General features: G+C 38.9%; 4 protein-coding genes and 1 non-coding gene across 8 annotated transcripts; 2 read left to right on the forward strand and 3 right to left on the reverse strand.

Moving 5' to 3' along the window:
- Positions 1-142: 142 nt before the first annotated feature.
- Positions 143-1889, forward strand: LOC119989495 (probable mannitol dehydrogenase). 4 transcript variants are annotated; one of them, XM_038835065.1, is made up of 6 exons: positions 143-344; positions 474-587; positions 685-1204; positions 1342-1496; positions 1576-1793; positions 1827-1889. In XM_038835065.1, exons 1-5 carry the CDS (start codon positions 247-249, stop codon positions 1790-1792), a joined length of 1104 nt encoding a protein of 367 aa, XP_038690993.1. In that variant the 5' UTR covers positions 143-246; the 3' UTR covers position 1793; positions 1827-1889. The 4 variants fall into 4 exon arrangements, 3 of the variants coding, with proteins under 3 accessions (XP_038690993.1, XP_038690995.1, XP_038690994.1); XR_005465820.1 differs by having other exon boundaries at positions 177-344; positions 1590-1793; XM_038835066.1 differs by having other exon boundaries at positions 189-344; positions 1337-1496; positions 1590-1793.
- Positions 1890-2953: 1064 nt separating this feature from the next.
- On the reverse strand, positions 2954-6887 carry LOC119988083. Its single transcript, XM_038832993.1, has one exon. It carries the CDS (start codon positions 3518-3520, stop codon positions 3122-3124), a length of 399 nt encoding a protein of 132 aa, XP_038688921.1. The 5' UTR covers positions 3521-6887; the 3' UTR covers positions 2954-3121.
- Positions 6888-7452: 565 nt separating this feature from the next.
- On the reverse strand, positions 7453-9820 carry LOC119988082 (caffeoylshikimate esterase-like). The gene has a single exon (XM_038832992.1). It carries the CDS (start codon positions 8903-8905, stop codon positions 7904-7906), a length of 1002 nt encoding a protein of 333 aa, XP_038688920.1. The 5' UTR covers positions 8906-9820; the 3' UTR covers positions 7453-7903.
- A 2240-nt stretch (positions 9821-12060) lies between these two features.
- LOC119988008 lies at positions 12061-21580 on the forward strand. Its single transcript, XM_038832919.1, has 9 exons — positions 12061-12111; positions 15533-15677; positions 15951-16463; positions 16905-17154; positions 17269-17977; positions 18275-19126; positions 19336-19424; positions 19572-19658; positions 20410-21580. The coding sequence occupies exons 1-9, from the start codon at positions 12061-12063 to the stop codon at positions 21578-21580; spliced, it is 3867 nt and encodes a 1288-aa protein (XP_038688847.1).
- On the reverse strand, positions 14149-14258 carry LOC119990265. Its single transcript, XR_005465992.1, has one exon. It is a non-coding gene; the product is annotated as a small nucleolar RNA R71 (small nucleolar RNA).
- Positions 21581-22119: the final 539 nt, after the last annotated feature.

The raw sequence follows: 22119 nt of genomic DNA on the forward strand, positions 1-22119 counted from the left end.
CTCCCATGTAATTAGTTCTCACAGTTGGAGATATTTCTTCTTAATATTCAATGATAGAATAATTAAATTATTGATTAGTCTTAACGAAAAAGTGTCCAACTTGCATTCTTTTGTTTGTGGAAGGGGGCAGCCGCCAAAGACTTTTCTATCCCTGCCTTCTGAAACTCTTATTATATAAGGTTGCATGATTTGGTAGATTCATTAAACCCATACAACATATCCCAAATCCATCAAAAACTGTTGAAAATGTCAGAATTACTAGAGAAAGAACAAAACCAAGAGACATTTGGTTGGGCAGCCAGGGACCCTTCAGGAATCCTCTCTCCCTTCCATTTCCATAGAAGGTATTATTATTGTTTACATTTACGTGCTTAGTATGAAACAACATCGATCACAGGTTCAAGTCATGGAAACAACGGTCTATCTGCATATCTTTGATTTGCTAAACTTTAGTTATTTCCTTTTGTTTTTAGGACTAATGGAGACTTTGATGTAACAATCAAGATACTTTATTGTGGGATTTGCCATTCTGACCTACATGTAGTTAGAAATGAGTTTGGAATCTCTCTCTACCCTGTTGTTCCTGGGTAAGTTTTTTTAGTCAATTAGCCATTTGATTTATTATTATTGGCTTTGTTTGTCCAATTCCAGGCGCTAAATTTGTTCTGAATTAATTAATTACAGGCATGAAATTGTGGGTGTAGTGACCCAAGTGGGTGACAAAGTGCAAAAATTCAAGCTTGGAGACAAAGCAGGTGTGGGTTGCTTTGTAGACTCATGTGGTAAATGCAAGCACTGCAAGGAAAACTTAGAAAACTACTGTCCTAAAGCCATAACCACATACACAACAGCAATGTTCAATGGTGATACCAACAAAAACTATGGCGGATTCTCGGATATTTACGTTGTTAACGAGCATTTCGTGGTCCAAATCCCGGATACTCTGCCATTAGAAGGCGCAGTCCCGCTACTTTGCGCTGGGATTACTGTTTTTAGCCCCATGAAATACTTTGGACTTGACAAGCCAGGAATGCATGTTGGTGTGGTTGGTCTTGGAGGATTAGGGCATGTAGCAGTCAAGTTTGCTAAGGCTTTTGGGATGAAGGTGACTGTAATCAGTACTTCTGAGAGGAAAAGGGAGGAAGCAATCCAGCACCTTAAAGCTGATCACTTTATATTGAGCCATGACTCGGAGCAAATGCAGGTAAAAAAAACTCACCACATGACAGCTTATCTCACAGCTTATAAGTTAGCTTATAAAATAGCGATAAGTAATAATTGAAAGTCAATTTACAAATATCCTCGACGATTTTGATCTCGTTTAATGTGTATGTAGGCTAGTGTGGGGGAGTTGGATGGCATTCTGGACACAGTTTCTGCAGCACATCCATTGATGCCATTAGTGGACCTGTTGAACACAGATGGGAAGCTAATACTGTTGAGTGCATCAAGTTTGGACAAACCAGTGGAAGTGAATGTTGTGCCTCTGCTTGTTGGTAAATAACAGAAGTTACCAAAATTAATATATATATATATATATATATATATAGATTGATCATTATGAGAATCAAATAGTAAAAATGATGCAGGGAGGAAGGGGATTGGAGGAAGTTCAGGAGGAGGAATGAAGGAGACACAAGAGATGATAGATTTTGCAGCAGAGAAAGAAATAATTGCAGATGTTGAAGTTGTTTCAATGGATTATGTGAACCAAGCCATGGAGAGGCTCAAAATGGGAGATGTCCATTACAGATTTGTCATTGACATTGGAAATACCCTCCACGCACATTGAGATCAGAACCACCATGATTTTGGTCCTTCATTACTTCTGTTGTCATCTCTTATTAAATTCTGTTGAATACATAAAAGTTTCCGTCTCTGTTGACACACTCATTACTCTTTTTTTTTTTTTTTTTTTTTTATCCGATAACGACACTGTACAAACTTGTCTTTTAAACATTCGATATGAGCCTTAACTCGAGCCATCATGCTTGCGCGCACAAAATTTTCCAAGGCTAACGATATGATAAGTAAGGTCAAAGTCCAACGTGTGGCCATAATGATATTGCTCAATGTGGAATTGAACTTGAACTCATCCGCTATGAGTTTAAACTCATGCCATATTGACGTGCGCACACAAAAATTTCTCATATAACGATATGGTAAGTTAGGCTAAAGTCCAACACGTAGCCACAATAATATCGCTTTCTGTGGGAATCGAACTTATGACCTCCCAAATCCATACGGTTTGGCCTAGAGAGATTCACCAATTACACTAACACCCAAATGGTTAAAATTGGGTTGGATGATCATATCATAAATATAAACCAACAGAAAAATACATAACTATTAATTATCTGAAAAAACTACTTTTCTAGATGCTAGTATGCTACATGTTAATTTTACTTTTTTTCTTTTCGGGGTCATGATAACTGGAACAAAAACCTATGATTTTATTAACTAATTAGTTAACTTAAAGAACTCCTGCCATGCAAAGTTGAGCTGGATTTAATCATTCCTAAAATTTAATAAATTTGCTTGTAATCAGAAAATAAAATATCTTCAAGGGTATATGCTGTTTGTGACTGTAATTAATAAATTATAAATACAATGATTACTGGATTTTTTTTTCCTAGAAGTTTTTTGCCTTGAAATAGAACAAAGAAAAATGAGAGGAATAGGAATACCATCCATAGCGAATATGATAAAAAGTGAACCCAAACAAAGCATAACATGACGGGAAAAAAAGTAGGATAGGTATAGTGGTGTTTGCAATGTTGTTGTCAGAAAATTTGGTCATTGAATGTTCCGAATTTCAATTATCAAGTTATTCTCGTTTTGATTCCGATTAATTTCATGATAATTCATAATTTTACCACCGTGAAATATAAAATTAAAATGAAAAAATATCACTTGGAATATAAAAACAAACAAAAATAATTACAAAATTAAAAGAATCAGGGAAAAAAAATCAATCTCAAGAAATCCAACTTACCCCAGGACAAGCTACAGAGAGAAACAATAAATATGGAAAAGAAAAAGAAAAATTTAATATTAATTATAAATCTAAAAATTAAATTATTTACAATAGGATTTTGAAATCAATACCAACAAAATTAATTTAGGTTTTTGGTCTGTTTAATTTAAACCTAAACAGATAGATTAATATGGAAGCAACCAATAACGTCACACCTATGACCCCACACACCAAGCTCGCAACCACCAGCACGTGCCTCACGTGATCCTTTCCGCCTCCTCCATCTCCACCTCCATCGCCGATCGTCCAAGGCGTCGAATTGTATGAATTCATTGCGCTCGGCAATGCCACGTCGGGTGACGACGCTCTGAAGAATTCTTTCATCTCCGGCGATTCCTCCGGCGCCAGCTGCTGGAACCCTTGGTTCTGTAGCCCGTGATTGGACGGTCGTAGTTCTCGCGCACTCGAGAGCTCTCCAATGATCATGATCGAAATCAACGGCACGCAGAAGGCGACCAGGACCATCACTGTTGCGGATGCCATAGCGAATTGAGCTGTTCAGAGACGGGTTGAGGGAATTGAAGGAAGTGAAGTTATACTGAGTTGAACAGAAGACATAATTATTAGTTCATGTTGTGAGATGCAGATAAACGGTGTCGTCTCTTGTGCTCAATGACTTTTGTCGGTGGTGGACCACCTTTTTCAAAAAGCTCCACTCACCATTTTCTTATTTGTCGTTGCCAATCTCTGCTTTCAATAGGTTTGAAAGAAATGTTGAATTCTGTATGTTTTCATTGTTTTGATGGTTGCATTTGATTTTGCTTCAGTGATTGGTACTTGGAGTGGTTAGGTAGTACATCATTTACAATTCAGTTGCCCTAATTGATCTCTTTTGTCAGCAAAACATACTAAAAATGCAGTCTTTAGTGCAGTGGAAAACCAATATCTTTATTCGAGTTCTTAACAGTTTAGGGTTTAGGGTATCTTTCTCTATGGGTATCAATTAAACCCAACAAAGCTTCCTGTGATAGCTGATTTCTGTACAGAGGATTACAAAACTATTACATGAATTATTGAATCATAAGAATTTGATTGTTCAAGTCCAGATGAAATAATAAATATTTGAAAGAGTGATTCTCTAATATTTGAATTATGAAACTTTGATGAGTATAGATTTAATATTATTGCAGTGTGCATGTATGTTAACTACTGAATGGCTTCAGTCTTGTTAGTTTAAGTTAGGAGAAGTGTGACAAAAAGATTAACATATAATACTATGTCAACTGAGTTTGAACTAGTGGATTTGAGACCATTAGACGTTTCTTCAAATATAAATTAGGTAAGTGCCTGGAAATATGATTTATTTTTGTTTGTCAATGCTTGGGAGGAATTGCGAGCCCTTGACTTGAGTTGGCTGATATCTTTGTATATCAAATAGAAAAGAGCATCATCCCTGAACTTTATTTCAGTAAACTATCGAACATTTTTTTCTGCCTCATCTTATTGCACTGATGCTGTGATTCACTTTTAACTTGCGGAGCTTTGAGGAGGCAAAAGTAGCAATGTTGACTACAAGGCCAGTGAACTGATGAGAGCTCTAGCTACTGATATTCAGAGCTCGAGGATAGTGCCATAAATTCATTAAAGTGGACTGGCCTTCTTCAAGTTCTTCCTGTAAGTGGAATGGTAAGTAATTTTATTGACATCTGGAGATTGTAGTTTAGAGGTATTTGATGAGCAACACGTTCACTTGTTTATTTGCTTGTAGTAGTATCATTGTTTGTTCATAATTTTTGCAATATTAACTATTGCAAAACTCAAGCAGCAATGCAGCATTATGTGGAAAATGAACCACCAAATTATTCATGGGCACCTGAGGGCACTGTTATAATATGCTTCACTTCAGGTATAAACTATAGCTTATTTGATATATTTTCCTGATGATGTCTTCATAGGGCAGTTTTGTGTATCTCAAAATTTTCCCCTTTTTTGGTTTATCTATAAGCAATGGGTGATTTAATTAGTTTTCAAAAGCATCGCCGTAAATTTATACTCCATAAATTCAGCACTTTCATCATTTTGATTGAAGATGTGTGAATTACTTGAACAACAAAAAAAACAGAGCTTAAATTTTCAGAATGATGTTCTGTCACAGGAACACTTGCTAGGATTTTTAATTTGTCAAAGATTCATGCCGAAAACGGTGCAGTGCTGGCTTCATCTGAATAATTTTCTCTCAACTTGATTTTTCCTGACTTCTTTGGATATAGTTGATTTATGTGTTACTCAAACAATCACTTGAATGCTGAATCTATGTGAAGTTACAGAAGAGAAACATTATTAGAAACTAAAATAATGCTACAATGTAATTCATCAGTTTTTCCATATGTTCAAGTTTCTTCCTCAAAAGAGATTTAACTTGACAGCAACTTTCCAGGGTACATCAAGTTTTGGCTAATGGTTTCTTGGCTGTAGCAACCACTGGAAAGTCGAAAGGAGTTACCATAAGCCATTCAGCTTTGATCATACAATACTTAGCAAAAATTGTCATTGTTGGTTACAGTGAGGATGATGTATGCAGCAGAGTTTCACTAAGATACTGCTTAATGGAGAAATGAATTTTTCAATTGTTGTAGGTTTGTCTGCATACTGCACTTTGCCATATTGGCAGTTTGTCATCTGCCATGACCATCCTACTGCTTGGAGGTTGCCATGTCTTAATACCCAAATTTGAGGCTAAATCAGCCCTTGAAGGCATAGAGCAATACCATGTGACTTCTTTAATCACCGTCCCTTGCAATAATGGCCAGTTTACTTTCCTTGATCAGGTAGAGGATTCGGTCCAATCTGGAATGTGGGGACAAATATTAAGAAGTTATGTTATTTTTGCCTGGCTGGAGAGTTATCTATGCCCCCAATCAATATATGAACAGATTACAAGATGGATTAACTGAAGTACTGAACCCTTTGTAATTGATAATTCTTGGAATATTCTACTTTTGTGTTATCAACTGTAGGAATGCATTTCTCAGCATGAACTAATGATGTCCAACCTCGATAGTCATGGAAGATTTTGCTACAGCTATATTTGTTTTAGTTTAAGGTTTAAATGTCCATGTAAATGCCTGTTATATTCACTTTAAAACACTTGGACAGCTTAGTACCAATGCCCTGCCTAAGATGCATAACTCTGTTTTCCTTTGAAACTCACCATATTGCTTTTACTACCTATCATATTTATGGTTTTAGCTGCCTAATACTACATCTTAAGATTTTTCTCTGGGTGTATAAGAGATGCCATCAAGTTTTTCCCAAGAGCTAAGCTTCTTTCAGCATATGGTGTGTCTCACTTATCTTTGCTCCTTTAAGTGAGATGGCCTGATACATACTGCCCTAAAATGATAGTTTTTATGGAAGCTCATTGATTTATGGCTTGTCTTTGCAAGTTAAAACGACGATAACTTCTGATGGCTATAAAATTGACAAGGTTACAACACACTGTCATTTGCGAATGAGCTAAGGTTATCAGAGCTTAACTTAGAACTCAGCCCATCCTTGGATGTTAACAGTTATTAATTATTTGATTAATCAAGCTCAAAAAGTTTATGATCTACAGCCTTTGGAAACATCTCTTGAAAGTAAACTTTCTGGTTGTCTCTTTAGATTTGTTTGCTAAATTTATCAGTTGTCTGTTCATTTCTCTCTCCTTTGATCTAAACAGGAATGACAGAAACTGCCTGGTGTTGATTGTGAAGGGACTTCATAACCATCTAATGCACTTCTATTGTTATTCAATAGGAGTTGGCATACATGTTTATGGCATGATCCTAAATTTTGAATACACAAGTGCAGCACCAATTGATAACGTAGGTGAGAGACCACCATCAGTAGTACATGATCAACTACCCCATGTGAGTATTAAGTATGCGTGGTCCACATATATTTATTGTTGATTGTCATTAGATGACTGGTCAGCATTTGCATTAGCTGTCATACCATCTTGATTTAGATTCCTTGTACCTTTTTAAGTTTCAGCTTAACTTCCTCATAGTAAACCTGTATGGCTGTATGTGATATTGCTCTGACATAAGAACTGCATTCATTAGAATAAGTGTATGGCCTTCTAGATTATGTGCATGAGGATGTTGGGTAGGTACAACCAGTACCAATAAATGTGAAACACGTGTCCATATCATCAACCAACGGTTTAGATGTAGAGAATTTCTAACATTTCCCCCCCCCCCCAATCGGCTCATCCCGGAGGAGATACCCAGAGAAGGTTAGTTTGAAGAAATGCATGGCCACCCAATAGATTACATAAGCATGGAGAGCCTCGATGCTCTTGTAGAAGTGTAGAACATAAATTGCATGGGCACTAGCATTGAAGTATCCTTGATATGCAGAGCATGCACTCCCATTTGCTATTCACACCATGCATTTATTCTCATTCATTGTTATTTAATACATGTAGGTCAGGGACTCAGGGTGATTCATATCCCAAAAGCTTCAGCACCTACAAGGATACATCAAGTGAAAGGTAAGTCTGCTTGTATAACCCTAACAAAGTCCTTGTGTAGCTTTTCCATAAACAGAGGCATGGTTGATCATATCAACTTATTTACTTACCATATGACTGCTCATCAATTGAACTATTTCACTTACAAGAAACGAAATTTTTCATAACAAGCTTTCAATTTAGGTTTTTATTGCTTAAGTAAAGATAATTTTGGGATTCTTTCCCTCCTTATATGAGCATCAGACTATGCAAAGACATACCATTGTTTACATAATCAGTAACACATACCTAAACAGCACATATTATGAGTTATGTCTGGTTTTGATCCAGACAAATCTATAGAAAAAAAAGGAAATAAAGGAAAGTACTAGTGGGTGGTCCTTCCAAAATCAATTGGTTTGAATCCAATTTTAGAGATGGACTTCAAGAGAGAGAGAAGGATTGACTACCCCTGTTTTAGCTTTGGCTGCTTTGTTACCCAACCATGATAAAATAGTCCCAAAAACAAGCTCCACATTCTCCTTAGGCTCACCGATCAACATGTGCCACATACCAGGGAAGATCTTCAAGGTTTTGTCCTTACTTGCAACTGACTCATGCACAAACCTAGCTGAGTTAGAGTCGCATACTGTATCATCCTCACCATGCACCATTAACAATGGAACGTCAATTTCATGGCAATGCCTCCTTACATACTCACAGACCCTCAGAAACTCCAATGCTGTAGCAGCCGGAGGTTTCCCAAATCTCCGGCGATTAGGGTTTTTCGCTACTAACCTTCTCTTCCACTCCTCTCTGTATGACCGGCTTGCCAAGGGCTTGGATACCACAATTCTCCAAGTAGGTGCAAATAGTGCAGCCACTGGTAGTAATTTCTCCAATGGCCAAATAGGCTTGAATTTCGACGAAATCCCACACATTGAGCCGCTCAAAATCAAACCATCCCATTCACCTTTCTGTGCCAGACACACTAGCATAGAAATTGCACCTCCTAGTGACTCCCCATACAAAAATGCTGGTAGTTTAGGGTAGTTGGACTTCATTGTGTCAAAAAATTGTACACAATCTGTCACAATAGGTTCAATTCTTGGGATGTGACCAGGTAACCCATCTGAGTAACCATGCCCTTGCAAGTCAAGTGCACAAACTAAGAATCCAGCTTTGGCTATAGCTATTGCCGATAGCTCCGAGAGCCAACTACTCTCAGAATTGTAGCCGTGGACCATGGCTACTAGGCCTTTGAGGTGGGAAGTAGTACAGTCCAGGCGCCATGATTGGGTGAAAATGTTCATGCCTTTGTGGTTAAGCATGAAATTGTGTTGATGGAAGATTTGGTGCTTTTTGTAGAATTCTTCCCTAGTAAGGTCTCCGTATGGACTGTTTTCACTGGCTTGGTGTATTGGGTGAGACATGTTATTGTGTATTGAAAGGGAAGGGAATTTTTATTTGGCAAATTTGAAGTCCTGGAAACTGACTTGGAGAGCAAGTGAGGGATTGTATTGGCTTTTCTATGCAACAATGGAACCTTCCCCCAATAATTATCTCAACTGTCCCTCCACCTAACGCTTTTTGTGGTTTGGTTATTATATGTGCAGGCAAACTCGGTAGAAATTGAACCCACGACTCCGTAAAGATAAGGTTCTCTCCTTACGGTTAGACTGTGTTCTTCTTACCTAATAGAACTTTAAATTAACTTGCCATCGAGACAATTCACATAGATACTGAAGATGTTGATTTTACAGTAAATGACAATGATAACATATACATACATGCACACACAGACATATACCATGCATGAATAATGTCATTTTTTTTAAAAGGAGAGGAAGGTATTTATCAGTTTCTTATTAATTACGTTAATTAATTAATTATTGATTGTTTTAGTCATTTTCATACTCAACTTGTTTATATCTCCAGTATCCCATCAAATAAACGGTGGCATTCAAATTTATTGTGCCATTAATGAATAAAAATGGCATACACGTTTGTAAATTAAATTCATTTCTGTTATTTTACTCTGTTTTTTTTTTTTATTGTGGTAGCCATCTACTTTATATTCTAGAAGAATATAAAATTTATATTTTATCATTTAATTTATTATAGAGAAGGATTTGGGAAATTAATTTCTAATAAAGTTGATGGAAGCTATATATATGTATATAAATTTATGCATGACATATGGGTACTACATTTAATGCATATTACAATACAAAAATATCAGCAATATTAAAGCATGCATTTTGTGCTGTTTCAATCTTCTCCAGATACATAAATGAATTAAGGTTTTTTTTTTTTTTTTTTTAATTTATGTCAGTGCTTACAGTATGTAATTATTGTATTGAACAATTATTGGACTATCATGGCAACAACTGCCAATTTAAATACATTCATTAATTCATTGAAATTGAGTTCATTCATCTACACAAGCAATTGCATTAAAATTTTGCACCCCACAACTGTCATCTATGGGAGGGACGATACTTGTTTTAGTCAGATTCTCCAAAACAGGACTATAAAAACTACTGAGATTTTGGGCCCGTTTGGGGAACAACAATTTGCGTTTTAACCCTCCGTTTCGACATTTTACGCGTTTGGTTACTCGTTCATCCAAAAAGCAATGCGCGAATTCTCATCCACAGTCGAAGCACCTAGGAGCAACTTTGAGGATTACCGGAGTTCTTCAAAACGGAGGTTCACTTAAAAAAACACGGAACACTCAATTTCGGCGTTAAAAAATAAACTGCTATTTACACATTTGCCATCGTCGAAAGATCTGCAGATAAAGAACAGCTGCAATTTGTTCAAACTCACCAAGAAATTATCCAAGAATATCCCAAAGCCCACTCAATCAACTCTAGGCTCACTCTAAAAAAGTCCTCTGGTTTTGATTTGCTGGTTTTGATTGTTAAGTGGAGAGAGATATGAAACTTGAACGTCCCGTCGAGTGGTTGGGGAAATCGCCGATGGTTTTGGAGTGAGTAGGAAGGGTCAAGGAGGTTGAAGGCGGAAGGGAATCGCCAATGGTTTTTAATTTCTCTGGTTTTGTTTTAAGTTTTTGTGGTTTTGATTTTTGTTTTTGGTTTATTTTCATTCATCTGGAACTGGAAGCATCGATTTTTGATATTATTAGGATATATTAATGTAAAATATATATTAGTGATATAAACTAAACTAATATTTTATTTTTTAAGAAAATAAATCATCATATAACAAACATTAATTGACTAAACTAACTTCACAAAATTATTTATAATTAAAATCAGATAAATTTTATAAACTACACATCAACTCACCTCACCGCACATCCAAACGCTAAACTGCACATCAACTCACATCACCTCACTACAATTTTTTTTGACACGCCAAACGCTTTTTGTTAACAGAACTCACCTCACATCACCACAATTTTTTATCCCACAGCACCTCACCTCACAACACCAAAATACAAAGTACTCCCAAACGGACCCTTTGTTTTCCTCATGAGTTGTGTTGCACTTTGTACAGCTAATATCAAAGTCTTAATTATTTATTGATCTTACCCCACCTATGTACCAATAGCATGAGCCTCATTTACTCCACATAATTAAATTGTACATTTTGTGTATAGTATATGTAGTGGGTCTCTCAATGTGATCAAGATTTGTATACCATGTTAATACATGGATATACCATCAAAAAGTGGTACAATTTTTGCCCTAGAAAGTTGTGGTAAGAACACATTGGAAGACATAGTAGTAAAGGATACCCCAACAACTTGATGTTCTCAAATTTTATTGTAATGCGTTGATAATGTCTTGTCCAAATTGATATTGGTTTACCAGTCTCATCAATTAGTGTTTATAACATTGTTAGTAATATGTATTATGTACTATATATATAGCGTACTATTGTCTTTCTTTAAATGTTCTCTTTTTTTTTTAAATTTTATGAAAGTTCAATTAGTTTGTACTTGAGTATTTTCAGGTCTATATTAATTTTACTTGAATTGAAAGTATGGTTTTTTTTTTTTGTAATTTTCATCCCAAAAAAAAAAAAGATTGGAGACCATTTTGGGAAACATCTCTCAAAATTGTGGGTGTGGCTTTAGCCCAAACACCTATCCACACAATATTTAAACAACCCATTTTGTGGTGGTCATTCACTACTTTTCCATACCAAATTAACCAAAAAAACACAATATCATTGTACGAATAAATTGAAATCATGGCCTCCCTCACCCTAGAAACGAATCGTGAGGCTTTGACACCAGTGTGATGCTGGCTGGAGAAACTCCGACGATCGAGTCAGTTATATGACTGAGAGATTTATAGTGAGAGGGTTTAAAGAAAGAGAGCAAGATATCTCCAAAAGTTGGATCCTTTTAATTTGGCGAGACCTCTTATATTTATAGGCCTTTGACTCACGTGACCCACCATTGGTATGTGGGCGTTGAGTTGGCGGGCATTGGGCCTTGGCTAGATCATGGGCGGGTGAAGAAGCTTCCTGGGCCATGGGACAGTGGATTGGCAGTAGAGGCCATGGACCTTCGCTGAGTTAATTGTAGCCCTGTAGCTCGATTGTATGATCTATGGGCCTCGCTGAGAAGATAGCCCAGGCTGTGGGCATGTTGGGCTCGATTGTATGGCTGATATGCCAATTATATTCATATAATTGTGCATCCTTTTACATGAAATCTTGCATTGTTTAAGAGTTAATTCGAATTATATACTGCTTAAAGAATGTTATTTGCACATTTCAGGTTCCGGAGCATAAATGGAAGAAAAGCAGCTTAATGGATAGGAATGAGCAAGAAATTGGACCCGGAGGGAAAAACCGATCGATCGGCCCAAATATCCGATCGATCGGACGCTGATTTAGCTGAATTGGACAGTGGAGAATTCCGATCGATCGGACCAAAAACCGATCGATCGGCCAGAGTAATCTTGCGACTTTTGAGGCCTTCAATTGTCCGAAATTAACCTAAAGTCAAGGGAGACCAGCTCAAAACGACATAGAAGTGTGAGATAAACGACTCTGGGTCGTGGGGAGTATAAAAGGGATAAGTTGTTAGGTTTTGCGGGGGGTTGGAACTTTGGAGAAATTCTCTCAAGCTTGAACGGCAGCCCCTGGGGAGCTCAAGCTGGAATTTCAGGGGTTTCATCTAATTTCTTCTCATTTCTTGTATTAAATGACTGCTAGTATGGATTTCAAGTTGTATTTTGTGATTATGAGGAACTAATCCTCTAACTAGGGGTCCTAATGGAACCCCTCTTTGAATGTTGAATGAACTTGATTGTTAGTCTTTAATCTCTCTTATTGTTGTTGATTTTCTATGGATACATTTATTGCTTTCAAATGCTTGATCACCATTTGAATGATTTTTAGCTTGGGTTGAGACCGGAAGGATAGGCCTAAGGTTGCAAGAATCCATAGAAAACATAAGTTGAATGAACCATAGAAATATAGGTTTATGACTTATGCAATTGTTAAGTAATTTCCATTGATCTTAATGGGTTTACAATGTACTAATCCGAGTGTTAGGAATAACCCGGATTTATATTGAAAACACATTCGATGTATCTAGGAATAGAACATTGAATAGAGTGGGAAATTGATTGTCAACAACTAATTTGAGAATTGAGAGTTAATGAATCAATGGAGTTCAATTGGATGAGAGGTGGTGAAATTAGGAACCCTAGTGTTTAACTTTCTTGGAAATTAAATTGTCGTTTGTTGTTAGTTAATTGTTCAATTTGTTATTCACTTAGTGAATTTGCAGTTGCTTTTTAGCTTTGAATGACCACAATCACAATTCGCATTGCCAATTAGTGTAATAATTGTTTGAATTGACTGTGAATTTGAATTTGCCAAAATATCCTCGTGGGAACGATACTCTACTCATTCTTTATTACTTGTGCGACTTGTCCGCTTGCAAATAATTTCACAACAAGGTTTTGGCGCCGTTGCCGGGGATTGAGGCAAATTTTTATTTTTGTGTCAATTTAGGTAATTTTTGTGCTAATTCGGTTTTTAATTTTCTGCAGAAATTCTTTGCTCTTGTATGAGCTTGGGAACACGTTCTTCTAATCCAGAATTAATTGCTATTGATTTGGAGATTGAAAGGACTCTTCACAATCTTAGACGAGAGCTTATTAATAATCAAATGGAAGGCTTTGGGGACAATCAAGGAAGGGGAAATCTTGGTGATCTTGGTGGAGCTGTAAATGTGAATGGTGGCAATGGTAATGGTGGAGGTGTTAATGTAAGACATGGTGATGATGAGGTTGAAGGTCCTCCTAGGCAATTTGATCCTCGCTCTCTCGAGGATTGTGCTAGGCCTACTTGGGACACAAATCCTTCAAGCATCCGCTATCCCCCTATCAATGCTACTAATTTTGAGATCAAGCCGGCTATCATCAACATTATCTCTAATTTAGTGGTTTTCCATGGTCTTCCTAATGAAGAGCCCAACATTCATCTTCGCTCTTTTTTGCATGTGTGCACTACTTTTGGGATTAACGGAGCTTCTAAGGATGCTATCTTGTTGAGGTTATTCCCATTTTCTTTGAGGGACAAGGCTAAGGGATGGTTGATGTCATTGCCTCCCAACTCTATCACCACTTGGGATGAGATGGCGGAGCAATTCTTGACGAAATTCTTTCCTCCAAGCAAGGCGGTGCTAATTAGGGCGGATATCATGTCTTTTGCCCAAAAGGATTTTGAATCATTTTATGAGGCTTGGGAACGCTTTAAAGGAATTATTCGAAGTTGCCCAAATCATGGCCCCCCGGAATGGGTAGTGTACCAAGCCTTTTTATAATGGGTTGAGCATGCATACTAAGGAAACTATTAATGCAGCTGCGGGAGGTTCATTCATGACCAAGAATCAAGAGGAGGCTAGAGAATTACTGGAAAAAGTGGCCAAAACCACTAACTCTTGGTCTTCGGAAAGGGGGAATCCAAAGCAAGGAGGAAGTTTTAGAGATGATGAAGTTATGTCTACCTTGGCTATAATGGCAAAGAAGATTGAGGCATTGACACTAAATCAAGCTCAAGGAGTACATGCTATGCAAAGCACACCTTCTCATATGTCTTGTGATTATTGTTGTAGTACTAACCATCAAACCGGAGAATGCTTGATCACTAATGCATCTTCGTCTCAAGGTGAGCAAGTTAATGCTATTGGAGGTGGATATTACAGTCGGCCTAGAAATGATCCATACTCAAACTTCTATAATCCGGGGTTTCGGAATCATCCAAACTTCTCTTGGAGCAACAATAAAAATGTGCAAAACCCCCCCCTCAACAAATTCAGCCACAAGAGAAAAGGAGGGATATCGATGAAATGTTTGCTAAAATGGCCGGAAGTATGGAGGCATTAGCCAACAACACCAACAATTTCATTAGCAAGACTGATTCTGCATTACAAACTCAAGCATCAATGATTCAGAATCAAGGGGCATCCATTAGAAATCTTGAAATACAAGTGGGGCAGCTAGCTAATGCTCTATCATCAAGAGAAAAAGGGGAACTCCCTAGCCAAACGGAAGTGAATCCGAAAGGTAAAGATCATTGTTATGCTATTACCTTACGGAATGGGAATCTAGTGAAAACTGCTGCTGATCTCGATGCTGAAAAAGCAGAAAAATTGAAAGATGCAGAATTGCAGAAAAATGCAGTTGAGGAAGAACAGAGTCCAAATCCGATCGATCGGAGCTCTATTCGAACTGAAGTTGAAAATGAGACAAGAGAAAAATCCGATCGATCGGACCACTGCAGACCAAAATGAAAGTGTTGAAAATGTGCAGAAAAGCAAGGATGTGCAGTCCCGGTATGCAGTTGAATTGGATTGGCCTGATAGTTCATTGCCAGCACCTCCAGTTAAAGCATATGTACCTCCAATTCCTTTTCCACAAAGGTTGAAAAACACCAAGAAGGATTCTCAATTCTCAAAGTTTCTTGATGTGTTCAAGAAATTACAGATAAACATACCTTTTGCAGAAGCTTTGGAGCAGATGCCCAGCTATGCCAAGTTTATGAAGGAGATTCTTTCTAAGAAGCGGAGGTTGAAGGATTATGAGAGTGTCCAGTTGACGGAGGAATGTAGTGCCATAGTGCAGCAAAAGCTTCCAATTAAGAAGAAAGATCCAGGAAGTTTCACCATTCCTCGCACTATTGGCAGTACAGTGATTGAAAGGGCACTATGTGATTTGGGAGCTAGTATCAATTTAATGCCACTATCGATAGCCAAGCTCATTGGCTTGCATGAAATCAGCCCCACTACAATGTCTCTTATCATGGCGGATCGATCTATTAAGCATCCTCGTGGTATTATTGAAGATGTTCTTGTCAAAGTAGACAAATTGGTTTTTCCGGTCGATTTTGTGATTCTTGATATGGAAGAAGATTCTAATACTCCAATTATTTTGGGGAGACCTTTCTTGCGTACGGGGAGGACTCTTATTGATGTGGAACAAGGTACTTTGGTATTGAGAATTGCGGATGAAGAAGTCACGTTCAAAGTGTTTGACACTACCAAGTACCCGAATGACGAGGAATCTTGTCTTTGCGTAGACTCGGTGGACCATATCTTGGCTCATACTTATTCCATAAATTCTTGCCAAGACCCTCTTGAGTCTTGTTTGGTGAATGGAGATGCTCTCGAATATGGTGATGATGAAATGGTGGAGTTTATGAACTGGTTAGAATCGATGCAAGAGGCTAAACCAAGAAGATTCCAGGGATTTGAACCGCTTGGTGTCTTGTCTTCAAGGCCACAACCAAGTATCATAGAAGCTCCAACACTCACCTTGAAACCTCTTCCGTCCCATCTTCGGTATGCTTACTTGGGGAATTCTACTACCTTGCCGGTTATTATCTCTTCGAAGTTGAATACGGAAGAAGAGGACAAACTTTTAAGAGTATTAAGGGAGCACAAAATGGCTTTGGGGTGGACAATAGCAGATATTCGGGGAATCAGCCCCACTATGTGTATGCATCGTATTCTAATGGAGGAGGATTACAAGTCTTCGGTGGAACATCAACGCCGACTAAATCCCAATATGAAAGATGTAGTAAAAGCTGAAATTTTAAAACTTCTTGATGCAGGAATTATTTACCCTATTTCAGATAGTTCTTGGGTAAGTCCGGTGCAAGTAGTTCCCAAAAAGGGTGGAATCACAGTGGTGAAGAATGAGAAGCATGAATTGATTCCCACCCGGACTACGACCGGTTGGCGAGTTTGGATTGATTATAGGAAGCTCAACAATGCCACTAGGAAGGATCACTTTCCTTTACCCTTTATTGATCAAATGCTAGAGAGGCTTTCGGGATATTCTTATTATTGCTTCTTGGATGGTTATTCGGGGTACAATCAAATCCCCATTGCTCTGGAAGACCAAGAAAAGACCACTTTTACTTGTCCTTTTGGCACTTTTGCTTATAAAAGGATGCCTTTCGGCTTATGTAATGCGCCGGCCACCTTTCAACGATGTATGATGAGTATTTTCAGTGATATGGTGGAGCACACAATTGAGGTATTCATGGATGATTTTTTTGTTTTTGGCTCATCATTTGACTCTTGTTTGAAAAATTTATCTATGGTGCTCCAAAGATGTGAAGAGACTAATTTAGTGCTCAATTGGGAGAAATGCCATTTCATGGTGCAAGAAGGGATAGTCTTAGGGCATCGAATTTCTCAAAAGGGCATTGAAGTGGACAGAGCTAAAATTGAACTTATTGAGAAACTCCCTCCACCAACTTCGGTTAAAGAGGTGAGAAGTTTCTTGGGGCATGCGGGCTTCTATAGGCGTTTCATCAAGGATTTTTCAAAAATCACAAAGCCTTTGTGTGAATTATTGTTGAAAGATGTTAAGTTTCATTTTACAAAGGAGTGCTTGGAAGCCTATACCACTCTCAAGGAAAGGCTTACTACAGCCTCTATTATCACTTCTCCGGATTGGAACATTCCATTTGAGCTCATGTGTGATGCTAGTGACTACGCTATGGGAGCGGTTCTCGGTCAAAGGAAGAATAAAATTCTGTATGTTATTTACTATGCTAGTCGTACTCTAAATGATGCTCAACTCAATTACACAACAACGGAGAAAGAACTTTTGGCGGTTGTCTTTGCTCTTGACAAGTTCCGATCATACTTGATTGGCTTTAAAGTCATTGTATACACTGATCATGCAGCCTTGCGCTATTTATTAATGAAGAAGGAAGCCAAGCCAAGGTTGATTCGATGGATTCTTCTATTACAAGAATTTGACTTGAAAATTCGAGATAAAAAGGGATCCGAGAATGTGGTGGCGGATCACTTATCTAGAATATTGGATGGGCGTGAAGAAGCGACCATTCCTATCAAAGAAACATTTCCAGATGAACAATTGTTTGCTATTCACTCTTCTACAACTCCTTGGTATGCTGATTTTGTAAATTATTTGGCCAAGGAGATCCTTCCTCCGGATTTATCTCATTCTCAAAGGAAAAGATTCCTCTATCTTGTTCGGTTTTATTATTGGGAGGAGCCTTTCTTATGGAAGCAATGTATGGATCAAATTATTCGTCGGTGTGTTCCGGAGGAAGAAATGATTAGTATCTTGAAGCATTGCCACTCATTTCCATGTGGTGGTCATTTTGGCGGTAACAAAACGGCAGCTAAAGTCTTGCAATCCGGTTTTTATTGGCCTACTTTGTTTAAAGATGCCCACTCATTTGTTCTTGCTTGTGATGAATGTCAACGTACTGGGAATATTTCAAATCGAAATCAAATGCCTTTAACCAATATTCTCGAGGTGGAGCTTTTTGATGTGTGGGGCATAGATTTTATGGGGCCATTCCCTAATTCTTTGGGAAATTACTATATCCTTGTGGTGGTTGACTATGTTTCTAAATGGGTGGAGGTCATGGCGTTACCCACCAATGATTCAAAAAGGGTGTTGAAGTTTTTGAAGAAGAATATTTTTACAAGATTTGGTACCCCGAGGGCGATTATTAGTGATGGGGGTACCCACTTTTGCAACCGGCAATTCAATTCATTGCTTGCCAAATATGGCATTACTCACAAGGTAGCTACTCCTTACCATCCTCAAACAAGTGGTCAAGTGGAGATTTCTAATAGAGAGTTGAAGAAAATTCTTGAAAAAACGGTCAATGCCTCAAGGAAGGATTGGTCTTTAAAGCTAGATGATGCTTTGTGGGCTTACCGTACAGCTTTCAAAACTCCTATTGGCATGTCTCCCTTCCGCTTGGTATTTGGGAAAGCTTGTCATCTCCCGGTTGAATTGGAGCACAAAGCCTTTTGGGCTATTAAATTCCTGAATTTTGACATGGCTAGTGCGGGAGAACAACGGTTATTGCAATTGAATGAGCTTGATGAAATTCGCCTTGATGCTTATGAGAATGCAAAAATCTATAAGGAGCGGACCAAGAAATGGCATGATAGTCATATTGTTCGGAAGGAGTTCAAGGTGGGGCAACAAGTGCTGCTATTCAATTCAAGACTCCGTCTATTTCCGGGCAAGCTCAAATCGCGATGGTCCGGACCTTTTGTAGTTACCGCGGTGTTTCCTCATGGCGCCGTTGAGATACAGCATGAAACTATGGGAACTTCATTCAAGGTGAATGGGCAGAGATTGAAGCCTTATTATGCAGCTGAATTTTCTGGAGGGAAAGTCACTCTTCCTCTCCAAAATCCACAACAATGAGCAAGCCATAGTCGGGCCATAGACTATAAACTAGGCGTTTGTTGGGAGGCAACCCAATCGGGGTACTTTCGTTCCCTAATTTCTTTTGCATTGCTTTATTTTCATGTACATATTTGTTTTGTTTGTTTTGAAAACTGCCTGGGTTGGATTGGAAGTGTTTTGGTGCAAGATATGCAGAATTGTGCAAATATGGACAGGGGCAAAATCCGATCGATCGGAATTTAATTCCGATCGATCGGAGCGGGTAAGTAACCAATTGACCCGTGGGAAAATCCGATCGATCGGATATTAAGTCCGATCGATCGGACGCGCGGGCCAGGGTTTTTAAAGACCCCAGCCCGCGCCGCGCCCTTACCCCTTCTCTCTTTTCTCTCTTGTTCTCTCACTCGAGCCCGGTTCTTCCCCCTTCTTCATCAGTTTTCTTTCACGTTTTCTTTCATTCATTCATTTCTCTCACTTGGGTTCATCTCCCTCTCAGGTATGATGCCTTCACTCTTCCTTCGCATTTAAATTTTGAAATTGTGTGCTGCCATATGTTGATATTTCTTGATAATTGGAGATTTGGGGGAGGTTGGCTGTATGGATGGATTGAGCATGGATTCAAAGTGTCTGAATGTTTTGTTTGCTCTTATTCCATCATTCTTTCTAAGATACAAGGGAAGCCATGACTATTTTGCACTTTGTTCTTGACTTGTATTCATTGTGCACACAACGTGTTCGATGAAATGTCTCAACCATGTTTGAGTGCTTGCAATTATCACGTTCCAATTTTGATATGCTCTAGTGACCTGTATGAGTGTTTTCTTGCCAATTTGAACTGTTCTTCACTATTGCAATATACCTGCGCTCAAGTTCTCATGTTCATGCCTAACGTGTTTAGTAAAATGTCTCACCCACTTTTCTTTGTTTGAAATTGCAAATTCACACACGTTTCTTTGTATGCTCACGTCCATTGCTCCATTATATACATATATATCATGTTGGGTCGTGCATTGAGGGATTTTGGTGTGTATTTGCCCATTATTGATTTTTTGCGCAAAGTTTCTGATAGTGTGGTATTGGGTGAGATTATGTCTTCCACATTTGAAGTGCGGGGTTTGTTTGAATGATATTACTATTTTGAAATGGATGCCTGTGGGAACTTGAGCTTGTTAGATGTATCCGACCTTGTTGTCCTTGTGTTTTCCATATTTTTGCATTGTGCTCTCATTTGTTTTCGTCTTTTGCAGAATGGGACGACGCAAGGCAGCTGAGGCGTCCGGTTCCACCACACCACCACCCTCCCCCAAGCGAGCGCGGGGCACTAAGAAGAAGACTTTGGCACCTCCGCGTCCGCGACCATCGGAGGATAACTTTGCTTCTGCCCGTATTGAGCCAGATTGGAGGATTGATATTGCTATCATGATGCAGCAGCTGAACTTGTGGGCCAGGAATTATTTACATCGCGCCCGGTTAGACTTCTTATGGGACTATGCTCCGACCGCGATTGTTGTTTATCCCACCTTGATCCGGGCATTTTATCGTACTTTGCGAACAGTTGATTCCCGCGAGGGCGACGACGGTCCCGAGCATTACACTGTGAGAATACCCAAGGGTGACAGAGGAGCAGTTTCATATACATTCACTACTGCTGATATATGTGATGCTCTTGGCTATCCATCTTCTTATTCAGAGGATCTCCTAGTCGGCCCTCCGGTAGAGGTGGACCACACCACCATGTTCCACACATTGGTTCCAGATCCAGCTGTCCGACAAAAGAATAGACAGGCTGCCACGAGAGGCTCCATCCCCTCCCGCCTATGGGTTATTGACAGTATGATAAAGAAAAATTTATGGCCCCATGGCCATAAATCTGAGAGACGCGGCCCAGCCTTGGAGTTACTTTATTTCTTCCATCAGGAGTGCTGGTTTGATATTGGCTATTATTTTGTGCGCGCCATGCTGCACTGCACCACGGAGGTGCGTGAGGGGAAAAAGATGCAGTTGTTCTTTCCCCGGTTGATCACTCGTTTGCTCGGCCATTTGGGCCACCAGCTACCAGCCACCGGCGATGCTGCTCCTTTTCTTTCTGAGCTCTCCCCAGCCGACTGGAATCTGCGTACTGGTCATCTCCCTCCAGCTGTTGATCCGGCTGCTGAGCCGGCTGATTCCAGTCCCCCGTCCAGTCCGGCTGATCCATCACATGTTCGCTCTACTGAGGAGCGGTTAGAGGCCATTGAGATGTTTCAGATAGAGACACGTGACCAGCTGGCTGCTATTCGTGCTCAGCAGTCGGAGATGGTTGCTCTTTTACTCCAGCTGTCCATGCAGTCTTTTTCTGCGCCAGCCGCTCCTGCACCTGCTTCTGCTTCTGCGGGGCCATCCACTGTTTCTTTTCCATCCAGGCGTCGTTCCTTCTGAGATCACCCAGGTTGTTTTATTCCTCTCTTCCCTACTGTGTAATCCTAGTTTGAAACACTGAGGACAGTGTTCACATCCAGTGTGGGGGTGGGAAGGGAAAACTTTTATGAGATTATGTTAGTCCTTTTATTGTGTTTTTCTTCTCTTTTAGAACCTTTGAATTTTATGGTAGTGTAACTTTTTCTGTGGAAACTTTTAGTGTTGCTTTCCCCCTCTATGATGCTTACTACTGATGTGTTCATTGCATTGGAGATGTATTGATGAATTGATGCTTAGAAAGTTGATATTGTTGCTTTTCAAAAACTTGTGGCCAAAGGATCAAATTGAAAACTTTTTGGTAGTGCACATCCATTATTTAGCAAATTGTGGAGACTTGAACCAATGTGAGTTTTTGAGCCATTCGTTTCTCAATGAGTGATATAAATCAACTCTATTGTTTTTATTCCGCTCACTATAATATTTGCTTGATCTCATTATTCTTCATCTCGGTTGCTTGCTAAGTACTCATTGAATGACATTACATCCAAATCACTTTCATG

The sequence above is a fragment of the Tripterygium wilfordii genome, chromosome 21 (genome assembly GCF_013401445.1).
Source record: "Tripterygium wilfordii isolate XIE 37 chromosome 21, ASM1340144v1, whole genome shotgun sequence".
NCBI classification, from domain to species: Eukaryota; Viridiplantae; Streptophyta; class Magnoliopsida; order Celastrales; family Celastraceae; genus Tripterygium; species Tripterygium wilfordii.